Below are 15,368 nucleotides of genomic sequence, written 5' to 3' on the forward strand. Positions count from 1 at the left end.
TGTTTCTTCTGGGATTGGATGAGTTGGTGTGAGTTGTTTTGAAAAAGTGTCTGGCAGTTGTGCCGTGTGCTACGACGGATGAGGAGTCCGGTAGCAGCTTAAAACTTGGATCCTGTGTGGGTCAACACTATGTGTTCTTCGGTACAAGAAAAACTTGTTTTGAAAAGTCTTTTCTTCCAAATGAACCCATGCATAAAAATTAGCTTTCCGCAAATCAAATCTTAGTTTTATCCTTGATTTACCCTGTGCATTATATTCTGTTTATACCCCATCCGTGGCTGTGGTTGGACTTGCTGAGTACGTTTGTACCCACCTCATTCTTAATGTTTACAGAGTAAGATCCAGACTTCGTTCCCGAAGACATTGAGTAGAGGTTCCGTCCTGCACCCAACTTTACCTGTGGATAGGGTCACTCGCAGGAAGATTCGTGTGGCGCAAGACTCTGATGACCCCCTTTTCGTAGTTAATATCGTTGTGTGAGTGTTAGTTGCTATCCTCGTGATGGTGGCGCTTCACTGCCCACTTCCGCGTAAAATTATACGGTGATATACCATCTGATGTAATAAAAATATTATCAGCCTACTATTATTAATATTGTATTACTTTTAATCCTTCCCTCGAGGGGACGCTTTATGCGTGCCAGGAGCCCACGAGCCGCCGCTGTAGCGCGACGGCGACAGGCGGCAGGCGGCAGGAGACGCGTCGTCGCCCGGGCCGGGGGCCGGGGCTTCGCTCTCTCCGGGCCCGGGGCAGGGGCACCAGCAGAGTGGGTCAGGGGATAAGGCCGGGCCCCATCTTATCGCGCCGCGGATTCCTGCCGAGCCCGGGCCCCGCGCGGCCGGGCCGGCGATCGGGACCTGACCGGTGATCGCCCCCGTCTGCGTCTCCGCACCAAATCGCCGAATCCCTCGCGCCTCCAATCCACCGCACGGGAAGGGAATCCTCCCCGCTGGCCGCCGGCCGCCGGCCGCCGGCCTCCTCCTTCCTCCCTCTGGTCGTCTGTCCCGTTGCGCCGCGCTGCTGGCTCTGTCGCCCGGCGCGGCGGAGGACGACGGCGCCGTCCGCAGCGTCGTCCAACCGTGCAAGGGCCGGGCCTCGTTTTCGCGGTCACGTGGGCGCGGCGCCGGACAAGAGTCTCGAGCTGGTATCGGCGTCTCCGTTGCCGCGCCGACGATTCTTCCCATCTCCCCTGCAGTGGAGGTCGGACAAGATGGCGTCGCTTGTCTCGTTCGCGTGCCGGCTGGAGTTTGGTTTGGTGATGGCGGCGGCACCGACGGAGACAGAGATTAGACCAGCCTAAGTGCCTAACTGGATATACACTTGGGCCGTGTTTGGTTTCGGCGCAAATTTTTTTTTAAATCTTACTAATTTGAAGTACTAAATGAAGTCTATTTATAAAATTTTTTCACAGATGAATTGTAAATCGCGAGACGAATCTAATGATACTAATTAATCTATGATTAATTAATAATTAGCGGATGGTTACTATAGTATCACTGTTGCAAATCATGGATTAAATAAACTCATTAGATTCGACTCGATATTTACAGCTCATCTATGCAAAAGTTTTATAAATAGACTTTATTTAGTACTCCATACATATGTCAAAATATTCGATGTGATTTTTTTTTTGTATTAACGGGATTTATGGGGGTGAGAACTGTCTTGATCGCCGCAAGTGTACTGTAACTCACTAGGGGATTATTGGTTTTTTTTTCATGGATGGATGGATGGTTAGTAGTGGGACATGGTCGGCCTAGGCGCCTAGCTAAGCTAACAACGCCACCCCAACCTACCGTATCAAAAGCTAAGCATCACGGAGATCAGCACGTTAGCTCAGGTGGGGCCTACACACCCACTCTAACACGCACTGACGCACATATGTCCAAACGCAAAGCGTGCAAGAGACATAGAGGCTCCTCGGCTTGTTTCGAATTATTTTCTCTCACAGAATACTATTTATTCTATCGGCTCTATACTATTCATGCAGTCAGCCGAACATCCTCATACTGCATAAACCTAAGATAGCGGCCATGTTTGGTTTCCTAGTGCACGCAAACCGAAAAAAAAATCTCGTATACATGAATTATTAAATAAAGTCTATTTGCAAAACCTTTTTAGGGATGATTATAACTTTTCGAGACGAATCTAATGACGATAATTAATTGATGATTGGCTACAGTGATGCTACAGTAACCATCATCTAATCACACGGTCAAAGAACTCATTAGATTCTCTCGTGAAGTAGCATAAAGTTTGTAAAGTTAGTTTTGTGAACTGTTTTTATTTAATATCAGTAATTCTTTATTTAATATCAGTAATTAATGATCAAAATTCCATAGTACAACTAGTACCAGGGAACCAAACAGGGCCAGCAATAGGCAGCAGCACAACTTGGTGTACGGTGTACAGTTGGGTAAGTATTTACCTTTATAAAAAAAGATAAAGAAATGCATATAGTAGCTTGGGTTGAAATAAGACTGTTTAATTCCCCTAAAAATTTCCAGCACTATAGTAATTTCGAATATTTAACCATTAATTAGAGATTTTAAATGTGGATAACTGACAAAACCCATTCCATAACCCCGGATGTAATTTCGAGATGAATTTTTTAAGACTAATTAGGCCATGATTGGACAATATCGTGCTACAGTAAATAATCTCTAATTATAGATTAAATAGGCTCATTAGATTCGTTTCGCGATTTACAACCCATCCGTGTAAAATTTTTTGTAAATAGACTTCATTTAGTACTTCTAAATGAAAAGATTCCATTTCCAAAAAAATTTGGGAGAGGAACTAAACACGGCCTAAAGGCATGTGTGTAAATCAGCTACAGTCTAGAGTATGTTCTAGAGTAAAAGTCATTTTCGATTTATTTAAGGCTATTAGGATACGGTTAGACGGCATGGTCAGCTTCAATACCAGCGATGAATATGAATGCGTGACGATAAGATGGGCCATGCATGCCGTGGGCAGCCATCCGCCACGCCTTTTTTTTCTTAAAAAAAAATAAAATTCTCGCCACTTTCGTCTCCACGACTTATCCGCAAGTAAACATGGTGATTCCAACCGATCAACAGCATTATCCACTTAATCAGGTCAGGAGATCCCAATCTCATATCATAGCAGTAAACTAGGAGCAGTAATAAAAAGAGAGAAAAATTACAGCCTACGCTTGCAGATGGGACGAGGCTTCGGAAGCTGGAACTAACTCCTGCACCGTCGCGAGTACACGCCCCGTGGCGCTAGGAGGCCCGCTTTTCTGTCCTTCGGCGCAGTGGCAGTGCAGGAGAAGAAGGCAAGATGCGGAGTACCAGTACGACTGCTCCAGTAAAAAGTTAAAAAAAAACAATTCGGGCACCAGAACAAGTTCTAGTACTACAGTCATGGCACACACAGCAGCAGCAGCAACGGCGCGCGCGGGTCGCGCCATTTTTGATTCTCGGCAGAGCGAGGGTAAAAATGGGGGCGGGCGGTAAAAATAGTGATCGCCGCCTTGAGGTCGCTTCGCTAGAAGCGGGCGAGCGCGCGGCGGAGCACCTGGGCGAGGAGGCCGGGGGCGCTGAGGTGCGGGAGGTGGCCCTCGGTCTGGAGGAATTCGACGGTGGTGCGGCCGCCGAGGTGGGCCTTGAGGTAGGCGGCGACGGAGGCCGGGACGGAGACGTCGCGGGTGGTCTGCACCACCACGCAGGGCGCGCGCACCATGCCCAGCACGCCGCGGAGGTCCGTGTTGAACACCGTGCGGCAGACATGGAGGGAGATGTCCGGGCGCATGTTGAAGAGGGTGCGGCTGAACTCCTGCACCGCCGCCGGCACGTCCGCCCCCACCGCCAGCGGCGCGTACCCCGTCGCCCACGCCGAGTAGTTGGCCGCCATCGCGTCGAACACCTGCTGGATCTCCGGCAGCTCGAACCCGCCGTGGTAGTCGTTGTCGTTCAGGAACCTGCCCCCCCAAAGGCTCATTGAAATCGAATTCGATCGGCGTTGGTATATGTATATGTATGTGCCTACCTGGGCGAGGCCCCGATGAGGATGAGCTTGGCGAAGAGCTCGGGGCGCCGGATGGAGGCGAGGATGCCGATCATGGCGGAGACGGAGTGGCCGACGAAGGCGCAGCGCGGGATGCGGAGCGCGTCGAGGATGGCGAGCAGGTCGTCGACGTACGAGTCGAGCGTGTCGTAGCGCCGGAAGTCGAAGTGCTCCGGGTTGACGCTGCCGGCGCAGACGAGGTCGTAGAGCACCACGCGGTGGTCGCGGGTGAGGTAGGGGAGCACGCGGCTCCACGCCGACTGGTCCGTCCCGAAGCCGTGGGACAGCACCACCACGCGCTCGCCGCTGCCCACCACCCGCACGTTGAGGATCTGCAGCAGCTTGCTGGCCCCGCTCGGCGCGCCGCTGCCCGCCGCGCCGGCGCCGCCGACCATCCTGGCGCCGGAGCCGGACGCCGGCGCCGCCGAGCTGCCGCTGCCGCTGGTGGGGCTGGGCGTGTGCGTGGACCGAAGCATGGGACCAGGATGGAGGGGATTGGGAAGCAGAGGAGCCCCCCCGGCTCTTATATAGCAGCAGGAGCAGAGGCCATGGTTGAGGATGCTGCTGCGCACACCTCTCTCTCTCTCTACACACACACAAGCTCTTTTGATCTCCGGCTCGGTTCTCCCTCTCCGCTTTATTCCTCCATCTCTCTCCCTTCTCTGCTCGATCGGTTTGGTGCGGGAAGGGAGTTTGCGGTCGATGTGGATGACGAGACAAGTTTTGGTTTGTGGGAGGAGAGGAGCTTTCTTTTGTTTGTCTGGATGCCCAATTATCCAGGCCACAGCAGGCACTGTAGTGCAAACACCAAACACTTGGAGAGGCACCAATAATTTCTGTGATTTTCCCATCACACGACCTGGCTGGCTTTGTGTAGTGAGCTAGCATAGCAACCCCTGTACCTGACAAATACTACTGTACCTGACAAATACTACTCAGGCCTTGTTTAATTGGCTCCGTAAATATTTTGAAATTGAATCATTTCATATTTAAAGTATTAAGTATAGACTAATTATAAAACTAATTACAGAACTTGTCTATAAACTCCGAGACAAATTTATTAAGACTAATTAATCTGCCATTAGCACATAGTTACTATTGCAATTACCGTAGCAATTTAGTGTCTAATCATGGTCTAATTAAGCTCATTAGATTCGTATCGTAATTTACAAGCAAACTATGTAATTAGTTTTTTATTTCATCTAAATTTAATATTTCATATATGTAAAATTCCTATTCGATGTGATAGTTTTGAAATTTTGAATTTTACAACTAAACAAGACCCCACTCTTCTTGCAAGTGTCTCCAAAGCTCCTGTGCAGATCGAGCCGGGATCGCGCATCAGGGGTATGGTGTGAAGTGTGAACTGTCTGAACAGGGGCTCCCGCCCTCCGGCCATGGGAAGATCGGAAGGCATCTCCGGCCGGCGACGGGCGACACCCCTCCGACGAGTTGTTTACCGCCTTACCGGTAAGGCGGTAACTTGCTCCGGTGGAGTGGTGGAGTCGAGCCGCGCACGAAATGGAAAGTGCACGATTTACATAATCAAACCGGGTGTGGTGCCTTTGGCCCACGCGGCGAGAGGATGCGTGACTCCCGTGGCGACGGCGCCCATTGGACAAGAGTTCCTCAACCATCTGGACGATCCATTCCTAATCCCTTGGGGCGACAAAGGTCGCCGGCGACAAGGTGAGGAGCCACCGCTCCGGCCGGCGCTCTTTCGTGCCGCACCCCGCAAGGTCCTATGTTCCGCGCCGAAAGGACAGAGGGCGAGAAATTTCACCAAACATTCATTGCCTACATGTTTCTCAAAAAAAGAAGTAAAAAAGCTCCTGCGAATGTCTACTCGAATAAGGCATTTTGCCTGCTACATGCCTTGAAAAAAAAATACTAGTTACTAGTTGTGTCTTCGAAAAATTACTCCATCTACTTCAAAAGAGTAAATTGTACCGCAAGTCTCTAAACTTGTAGCGAAGTTTCACTTAGATCCACAAACTCCTAAATCGTCCGCTTGGGTCCCTAAACTGTGCTGAGTGGGTCATATACAGTCCAAAACCCGCCAGCGCAGCATTCTTTGGCGACGTGGCAGGCCAGCTGGGACTCCGTTTTGCAAGAAGCCCCCTGCCCCTTCGGTAGGGTCATAACTCCCCCTCCGCCTCTTCGATCCCGTCGGCAGGGGAGGACAGGCGGCGGTTCGGCGGCCAGGGGGTTCGGTCGCGACGGCGAGGGCTAGGGGATTCGGCGGACACGGCGACGGGATTCGGCTGGGAGGCGCACGCTCGGGGCCATTGGAGCCGGCAAGGAGCTCTTCCTATTGGAAATATGACCTAGAGGCAATCATACAGATGATCATATTTCCTTGTATTCATGATTAATGAAGTGTTCCTTGAATATCCATGAAAGGCAACTTGTATTGATTGACAATTATGTGAATTGTCTGTGAGACTCTTTACTTGTATGGTTATTCTAAAGCTGTTCGTAGTCGGAGTTCATGTGATGACACACATGGATATTAGACTAGCACATGTATTAGTTGATGACTATGTTTCACAAGTCATGGACATGTAGATGTCAAACTAATAATGTGGGCTCATGTGGGACATGAGTCCGAACTGACCCAACACGAGAGATGGTGATTTCTCATTACACAATATGTACGCTGTGTCCTAAGACCTGAGATCGTTGTATGTACTCAAGATGTGAAACGACTTACTTAGGAGCCATCAAACGCTGCACCGTAACTGGGTAGTTATAAAGGTAGTTTTCGGGTCTGTCAAGAAGCATGCTGTGAGACATAGTCGGTCAAGATGGGATTTGCCCCTCTCTACAAGAGAGATATCTCTGGGCCCCTCGAGTGATTCAGATCAAGAAGTGCATGGCCATGCGAAGGTTAAGAGTTAACCAAGGATCTGAATCACGGCATCGAGAAAGAGAGGTCAGCTTTAAGCTAGACCAAATATCGTGAGGCAAAGGGAACATCATATATATGATATTGTGGCGGCTCGTCTGATATGATCCTTGTGTGCGTATAGGAGTTGACATGTCTTGCTAGAGGCCACTGTCTACTATTGGGCCGAGTAAGAGTACTCGGGCCATGTCTATTCGCATGTGAGCCCATAGGGTCACACACTTAAGGGAAAAAAGCATGATAAGGATGAGATCCAAATTAGACTGGACTTAGGTGCACTAATGGGTCTTTTAGGCCCAAAAGAGGGCGCCCAAGGTGGGGCCCAAGGCAGCCCACCTAAGAGGCTATATAAACAGAGGAGGGGGGCACCTAAAACCCTAATGCCGCCCCTCCTTCGCGCCCAAGCCCTAGGTCGCCTTCGCGGACCTAGCAGTCCGGATCGCGACGCTTCTTCCCGTACGTGTGAATACCTTGGAGGTGCTGCATCTGCAGCACAAGGACGAGCCGCACGTGAGGAGGTTCTCGCAACTGCACTGCCGGCTTCCATCTGTTCGACTACATCGACGCGCGACAGAAGTTCCGCACCCGCGCGCCTAGTGGTAATCCCGTGATCTATAACAACAGTAGTTCCTGGTTATGGGGTAGAAAAATTTTGTTTTGCGTCCCCATATTCCTACACTTCCCCCGCCACCCAATTGGCTAGGGTTCCCCCCTGTCTTCCATCTCTTCGGTGAAATGTACGCCGACTCGAGCGCGTCAGGCTCTAATCCGGTGAGTGGTGCTCATCTTCCACTCATCTAGTGTACGGAATGCGGAGGGAGCAGAGTCATTCAGCGTAGGTCACGGAAGGAGTGGAGCAAGGGGCGATTGTTCTTTTGCTGCCTATTCTACAAGGTGAGTGATCAATCCTTCCTCGGTAATTCAGGTTCGTGGTCGATGCCGTGTTGATTGAAATCGTCCATGTAGATGGATGGCTCGGGCTGTCCTTTTTGGTACTGGGAAGAGGATTACGTGAAGTTGCTTGAGTTGAAGTGCATTCTCGGTGGTCAGGGCGGCAGGATGCAGGCCGAAGCTGAAGCTGTTGGGCCAGGTGCGGCTCGGAATGGTCAGGGCGGCAGGATGCAGGTCGAAGGTGAAGCTGGTGGGACGTGTGCGACTCAGAATGGATTGCCAATGGAAGGAAGTGAAGTTGGGAAAGAAGTAGTGATCTTGCTGAAGATTATGCTGTTTGTAATGGTGCTGAACCTGTTGGTAGTCCTCATGAAGTGAAGACAAAGTGGTGAACTATCACTGTTCTATGTAATGTTCTGTGTGCATCTATGTATGCTCTTGAATTGTATGAATTCTTATGTTCCAAGTAATGAAGTGAACTATGTTCTTTGGAGTACTCCATTCTTTGTGTAATGAGGTGAGAGTACACATATAACCACATAACAATCGATTCATCAAACCATGCATTCTGTCACTGTTTTTCAGACTTACAATAATCGGAGCACAAAACATTTCAACCATATTATCACTGTTTTGTCACCAAAAGACTAGGCATATTCTTTCCTAGCATTCCCATATGAACTACACAAAAGACAACTAACTGTCACTGTTTTGTCACCAAAAGACTAGGCATATCCTTTCCTAGCATTTCCATATGAACTACACAAAAGACAACTAACTGTGTGCTATACAAAAGCTTCACAGATGCTTTGACAAAAGCATGCATCCTGACTGTACAAGAGCAGTAGGCAACATGTGCCTAATCCTTCTGGGCAACTGCTGGATTTTTCTTCCTTTCTGATGGCGCTGACTTCTTGTTTGCTGGCGCTTGCTTCTTTTTCTTCTCTGGTGCAGGGTTTTTTCTTGGTTTCTTAGTCATCTTAGTTCTGCCTTCTTTGGTTGCTGTGGTAGGTGGCACTGGTCTTGGTGCAGGTAGGTTGGACTGGATGAAGACACAGTCGGGAAGTGGTTCAGCCTTTTCCCCAACTCTGTTTGTTGCAATTGGCTGCAAAAAATGGGTATGTGTAAGCAAATTTCAAAGGAACTGAACATTAGATGTGTTACAATAGTTACCATACCAGGTGACTCATCTGAGCTGCCATTGGTTTGGAAACTTGCTCCTGAATTGGTGGGATACCCTTGTTCCTGAGCTTATAATTTTTCTGCAGCATACAAAATACATGTTGTGGTTTAAATATACAGATAGGTTTGCTAGGAATGACAAAAATAATTGGTTTCAGTTTCATAATGTCTGATTGAGCACATGTTCTTTAGCAGCAGTATCTGCTTGTGGTTCTGGTGCCTTCCTCTTAAGCCCTTTCTTTTTCAGTGAACATCCAGCAGTGTTGTGGCCAGCTTCCTTACAGTGTGAACAATACATCTCCACCCCGTGCCTTGTCATCTTGGAGGACCCTTCCTGCCCTGTAACCTCATGTAGTTGCTTTCTACTTGATTTTTTGGGCCTGCCAACCTTCTTCTCATAGACTGGGGGCTCAACTTTTGGGAACCCAACAACTTTTGCCCATTCAGTCTTATCTGCACATGGCCATATAGTGAAACCATAAGCAGTCCTGAATGCCTCAATAGTGTAGCAATTGGGCACAACTGACTCTGTGGGTATCCTTTCATGCCTCAAGCAAGAAATTGCATGACTGCAGGGTAATCCAGTCAAGTTCCACCTTTTGCAATCACAGTGCCTGCCAATAATGTCCACATTATACTGAAAGTCTCCAGATTGAACTTGGAATACTCCTTTACCAGCTGGAACTGTATAGCAAGTATTTGCATACTCTGCATTCTTTAGCAGCTTCTTCCTTATTTTGGGACAAACATTGGCAGAGGGATTCCATTGCTCAAGCATCTCTTTCTCCTTGTTGTAGTGCCTGGTCATAAGTTGTCCCTTAATCCTCTGCAGTATAGTAAGGATTGGCAGCTCTCTGGCTTCTAAGATGTACTTGTTGAAGACTTCACAGTTGTTGTTGAACAGAATGTCACACTTTGGATACTCACTGAAGAAAGCCCTCACCCAAGTATTAGGTGGCAGCTTTTCCAACCACTCATATGCATCTTTATCCAGAGTTTTCATGGCCTCCATGTTCATGTTCCATTTTCTGACTGAGCTTGATCTTGCACAGGTCTAAAGCTGGTTCTTCAAGTTTTCCTCTTTGAAGTGCATTTGAAAGTTCTGGTATAGGTGTCTCACACAAAATCTATGCTCAGCCTCTGGAAATACTGCTTGCACTGCAGGAATTAGACCCTTTTGTTTGTTTGTCATTATTGTCCAGGGGTATGTGTTATCTATGCTCAGGTCCTCCTTCAATTTGTTCAAGAACCATTTCCATGTTGCAAAGCTCTCCACCTCAACCACTGCAATTGCTACTGGGAATATGCAATCATTTGGGTCTATTCCAACTGCAGTCAGCAGCTGCCCACCAAACTTTGTCTTTATGTGGCATCCATCCAAGCAAATCAGTGGCCTACAAGCACTTTAAAACCCCCTCTTGCAAGCATCTAAAGACATATAACAAGTACTGAAATGTCCATGACTTAGGTTCAGGTGAAAACTACTTCCAGGATTACTCCTCCTCAACTCACAAGCATAATCCCATAATTCATTGTACTGTTCTATCTCATCACCATAAATTTTCTTCAGTGTCAAGCTCCTAGCTCTCCAAAGTTTGGTCCTTGGAGGAGTCAAATTCCAATCTTTCTATCAAAGGATGCATACATGTTCCATGGACACCCATCTGCACAATGAGCTCTAACCCTTCTATCATTTCTTGGCAACTTTATTTCTACTCTTTTCTTCAAGCTGTATTCTGTGATTATGGTGATCAAAATATAGCACAATGTTTTTAACCTTGTGAGTAATATGCTTCATCACTACTGTTTCTTCATCTGAGCCAACAATCCTTAACCCATCAACCAAACTCTTGCCAGGGAGTAACCAATAGATTCTGAGGTTGGGTGCAGAGACAGCGCATCCTAGCATCACAGCAATCTCTTCAATCCAGAAAAAGACCAACTTTCTGAATCACAATGATCAAACCAAGAAACAATTCCATTGACATAGGTACGATTGCTACCAACCCCACAAAAGAACCTAGAATGGTGGACCTCTACTGAGAACTCTATCGATTCAGGGCCTACAACAACAATGAACAACTCAATTTACAGCACAACTGAATCTACTCACTAATTCAACATAAATCGGTCATTCAAACCCAAACACTACATTCAAGGCCATCAAATTAGAGCATTACAGCTAACAACGTGCCCTAATCCACCTAACCCTAGTTTTACCCACGGGAAAGGAACTCACTGTAGTTAGGGGCCGGTTCCCCTTCCGTGCGCTGAATCAGAGCCATGGAGCTCCTTGCCGGCTCCAATGGCCCCCAGCGTGCGCCTCCCAGCCAAATCCTGTCGCCGTGTCCGCCGAATCCCCTAGCCCTCGCCGTCGCGACCGAACCCCCTTGCCCTTGTGCTGGCCTCCGAACCCGCCGCCGGTCGCCTGTCCTCCCCTGCCGACGGGATCGAAGAGGCGGAGGAGGGAGTTATGACCCTACCGAAGGGGCAGGAGCCTTCTTGCAAAACGGCGTCCCAGCTGGCCTGCCACGTCGCCAAAGAACGCTGCGCTGGCGGGTTTTGGACCGTATATGACCCTCTCAGCACAGTTTAGGGACCCAAACGGACGATTTAGGAGTTTGGAGACCTAAGTGAAACTTCGCTACAAGTTTAGGGACCTGTGGTGCAATTTACTCGCTTCAAAATATGTAGGCTGTTTTGACTCTTATAGAATATTTACTATGCTTCTAAATATACACGAACCATGTGCCATAATATTCTCTTCCTCCTCGTTTTTGATCGTGTATGCTTTGGAGCACCTTGGTCCTATGTCAGCACCGAAACCACAACAGTACTGTATTCAGAGCACACACATACACACAAAAAGAAATCCCAACACATGAGATTGTTGAGACTTTTTCCGTTTTCTGAAGCCGCGCCATGGCATCCCTTTAGCTTGCCCATGCTCTAGACGATGCCATCGCATCCTGCTCTGCCGCTGCAGATACGTTAGCTCGATATGAGATGCATGCACGATCAAATGCGCGATCGACCACTAGCTAGGAAATGCCCGGACGCTACCGGATAAGAAGTCCAAGCCCTCGCGCCGCCGCGAGAGGACGTGGTCGTCGCGAGCCACGTGAAGCGCAGCCCAAGTCGCCGTCGATCGACCTGGGCTTCATTAGCTAACCGGCTCCACCACCCAGCGATCCGTCCACCGATCAACAAGAACATCTCAGGTCGATCAGGTTTCCTTTCGAGACCCACCCGATCGCCAGTTCGGGCATGGCTACTACCTCCGGCCCCCGGTGGCCTCGCCAGCGACAAATGTTGCTGACGCTCTCCGGGGCAGATCGCCGGCGAGCAACCCGCCAAAACTGCGACGGCCGAGCAGACACGCTTCCTCCACGCTGCTACCGGCCAAACCCGGCTGCCGTCACCGTGGGATCCTAATCGATCATTACATCCTCCAAATTTCAGTTTCTTTTGGATGTGTTGCTTCTGAACTTGCCATTGTCAATATGCATCGCTATCTGATCTCTCCCTAAACGAAGGCACTGTCGAAATAATTCAGAAAATGGGTTTTAGTGTAGTTATAATTATCCTCTTTGTTGCTGTCTAATTAAGTCCTAAATAAGCGCAGGCATCTCGTGTTAATACGTTATACGTATCTCGTATCTGTACTGTAAACGGTATGCTACTGTATTTGCAGATCTCTGCAGAAGATTGTACATGTCGCCACCGGAATTTTTCACTCTTTACACGGACAGGACATGCCGCGGAGATATATGCCGTTTCAGTGCGAGCTTTTGGCGGATTTACACGTCCAGCCACACCCCGTGCCGACCGAATCGGAAGAAAAAAAAGAAGATACTGCAAGAAGCACGCCCCAGTATACGATCAATGCCCGTGCACCACACACATGGTATACTCCTGGGCCTACAGCCCTACAGGCATTTTATGATTTTATCTATACCTGCTGAAAGCTATCCGGGTGGTATATTTTTGTTTTTTTATGAAAAAAAGGCTTGCAAACAGTATTCACTGAATGGAGATAATGGTTTTGCCTAGTAGTTGTTTTTTAAAAAAATAATTTTTGTCTATCTAGTAGTAAACGGTGCATCGCCAGGAAATGATGTGACCACCATTTACAGGGAGAGGGTACACAGTAAACCCTTCGCTTTCCAAGGTGCAGTGCATCATCCACGGTTTTGGCAAACAGGGCAGAGCATATTTGTGGGCCTCGGACTGCCTTCTTAGCTGCATCGCATCACTAATGACGTCACGATGCTTATGTCCAGAGAAGCCTATGTGTAACCCGCTAATAAATTAAAAACCTGAAATTAGAAAGCATGTGAAATCTATTTGCTAGCATTTAGACAGGGAAATTGTGCTGTGTTTAACCATGCCGTTTCTAGGTATAAATCCCTTCCGGAAGTGGGTGGCAGTGGCCGGGGATAGGAGTGGCAACATCACGAATCAATCAGCTGGTTCTCCGACTAAAGGATTTTTAGGTGAGATATGAAGTTGGCCTGAACTGCAAAAAACTAGGCGAAATTGAGTAAATGTAAACAATTCTTTAAAAGCAACATCATGTTATGTTAACTTATCATCCCAAAAAACGATCATTCGTGTACAAAAAAAATCAGGGGCCGGGAGAGTTAAATGACAGGAAGTTGTTGCCACAGTAGTAACAGTACCAACTATGAGTCATCTTATCTGAAAGAAAAATTCTGACGAAAGCAACTGGACATCACTGAATGGTCAGTAAAATATTTGGTTCCTGCACATCTGAAAACATCTTTCCAACCATGATCTTATGAGCTGCGTACATCAGTATTTGGCAGGGTGTCAGCAAGTTGAAAAAAGATTCGAGAATCGGCAAAAAAAATTTATAGAATAACAAGCTATTGGCGCGCGCATGTAACTCCAAGCTAGAGAATAATTTTTAAAAAATAGTACATCCACAAAATTGCTCCCATCCCATCTCTCTCATTGAAGGCAACAGGTACTGGAAGGTACGCCAACAAGGAAGAAAAAACAAAGGAGGATGTGCCAAGAATAAGATAGTTATTTTCGTCCGAGTCACCTATGATTTGATTCTTTCTTAGCTGATGATGAAGTGATGTTACCAGCTGTTGATACTCAAAATTGGCATGACCTGAAGTAGGTAAGATAAAGGCCAAAATAGCCAATTTAATTTTAACTCTTATTATTTTGCAAATTTGGCATATATGACCATTGTGCTGGATATAGAGATCGTTTTGGGATATTCTGGATATGATTTCATTAATGAGACAAATATGGACACAAAAAGGCATCAATATGAGGTCAAATCATGGGTTTTAATGCACCAAGACGAAGCCCTCGTCGAGACGATCGAAATGGACATATGGATCGCCTAATTCGTAGTCCGGGTGTAGGAGTTATGGCGTCAGGAATTTCGCCTATCTGGGCAAAACCGGTCTGACCGGATTTGGGGACCGGTCTGACCGGTTTTGGCTGCTGTGCAGCACGAGGAGTCCGGTCTGACCGGATTTGGTGACCGGTCTGACCGGTTTTTAGCAGATTAGTCCGAATTAGAGTTGTAATTTGATTTTAGGTTGGTTTGTAATATATTTTTGACCTCCTACGGGTACAGACCTTCCCACCCTCTAAATATAAGGGTTAGTTGGATCCATGCCACTACAATTTCTTGAAATTGGATTTATGTTGAAATCCATGCCATTGAGTGGCATGATTTTCAACACGAAACCCAAATTCACGGAGTTGTAGTGGCATGAATCGAATTTTCTCTAAATATAAAGGGCTATGGCCGATTGAGAACACACACAATCGAACAATACAAAATACATCTACTTTTTACCTCTAAACCCTAGTCTTTTCCAATCTCCCTTGCTGTCCATCGTGATCTCCACGGCCATTGATGGCGTCCTAAGCTCGCTGGTCGACCTAGGGCACGTCCGGCGACGTTCACGCCCCGACGGGGTCTCTCCCAGGCGAGAGCTTCCACGGCCTTTGCTAGTTTGCTCGTAAACTAGTCGTTCTTCGTCACGTAAGCGCGTTGGTTATCCTTTGCTGGTTTGCTCGTAAATCTTGCCGCTCTTCACCACGTAAGTGTGATACTTATCCCTCGAGACGACCGATTCCAGCGAAACCCTAGAAACCGGTCTGACCGGTTTGCTCAACCGGTCTAACCGGTCCGTGTGGCCTTGCTGCTCTTCGGTCCCTTTGCGATTCGCACGTTCGAGTGCTCTCGTGTGTTGACCAAGATTTGCGTCAACACATTTTGGCGACTTTGCTGGGGAAGATAATTCTGGTTATTAAAGCGACCGAATTTTTCTACCCTAGCCCTGTGTTAATTGATCTACTA

The 15,368-nt window shown here is 47.8% G+C and overlaps 2 protein-coding genes across 2 annotated transcripts; both read right to left on the reverse strand.

Annotated features, from left to right (window-relative positions):
* Positions 1-605: 605 nt before the first annotated feature.
* Positions 606-1,184, reverse strand: LOC120648224 (skin secretory protein xP2-like). Its single transcript, XM_039924958.1, has one exon. The coding sequence runs from the start codon at positions 1,182-1,184 to the stop codon at positions 606-608; it is 579 nt and encodes a 192-aa protein (XP_039780892.1).
* Positions 1,185-3,060: 1,876 nt separating this feature from the next.
* On the reverse strand, positions 3,061-4,815 carry LOC120646948 (strigolactone esterase D14-like). Its single transcript, XM_039923498.1, has 2 exons — positions 4,015-4,815; positions 3,061-3,946 (listed from the first exon to the last, which is right to left on the reverse strand). Exons 1-2 carry the CDS (start codon positions 4,506-4,508, stop codon positions 3,514-3,516), a joined length of 927 nt encoding a protein of 308 aa, XP_039779432.1. The 5' UTR covers positions 4,509-4,815; the 3' UTR covers positions 3,061-3,513.
* Between the last annotated feature and the right edge of the window lie 10,553 nt (positions 4,816-15,368).

The sequence above is a fragment of the Panicum virgatum genome, chromosome 9K (genome assembly GCF_016808335.1).
Source record: "Panicum virgatum strain AP13 chromosome 9K, P.virgatum_v5, whole genome shotgun sequence".
Lineage (NCBI taxonomy): Eukaryota > Viridiplantae > Streptophyta > Magnoliopsida > Poales > Poaceae > Panicum > Panicum virgatum.

Coding starts and splice junctions, on each gene's coding strand:
- LOC120648224 (XM_039924958.1), bottom strand. CDS start 1,184: ATGGGAAGAATCGTCGGCGCGGCAACGGAGACGCCGATACCAGCTCGA.
- LOC120646948 (XM_039923498.1), bottom strand. CDS start 4,508: ATGCTTCGGTCCACGCACACGCCCAGCCCCACCAGCGGCAGCGGCAGC. Junction 3,947..4,014: donor CTCATCGGGGCCTCGCCCAG/GTAGGCACATAC, acceptor TTGGGGGGGCAG/GTTCCTGAACGACAACGACT.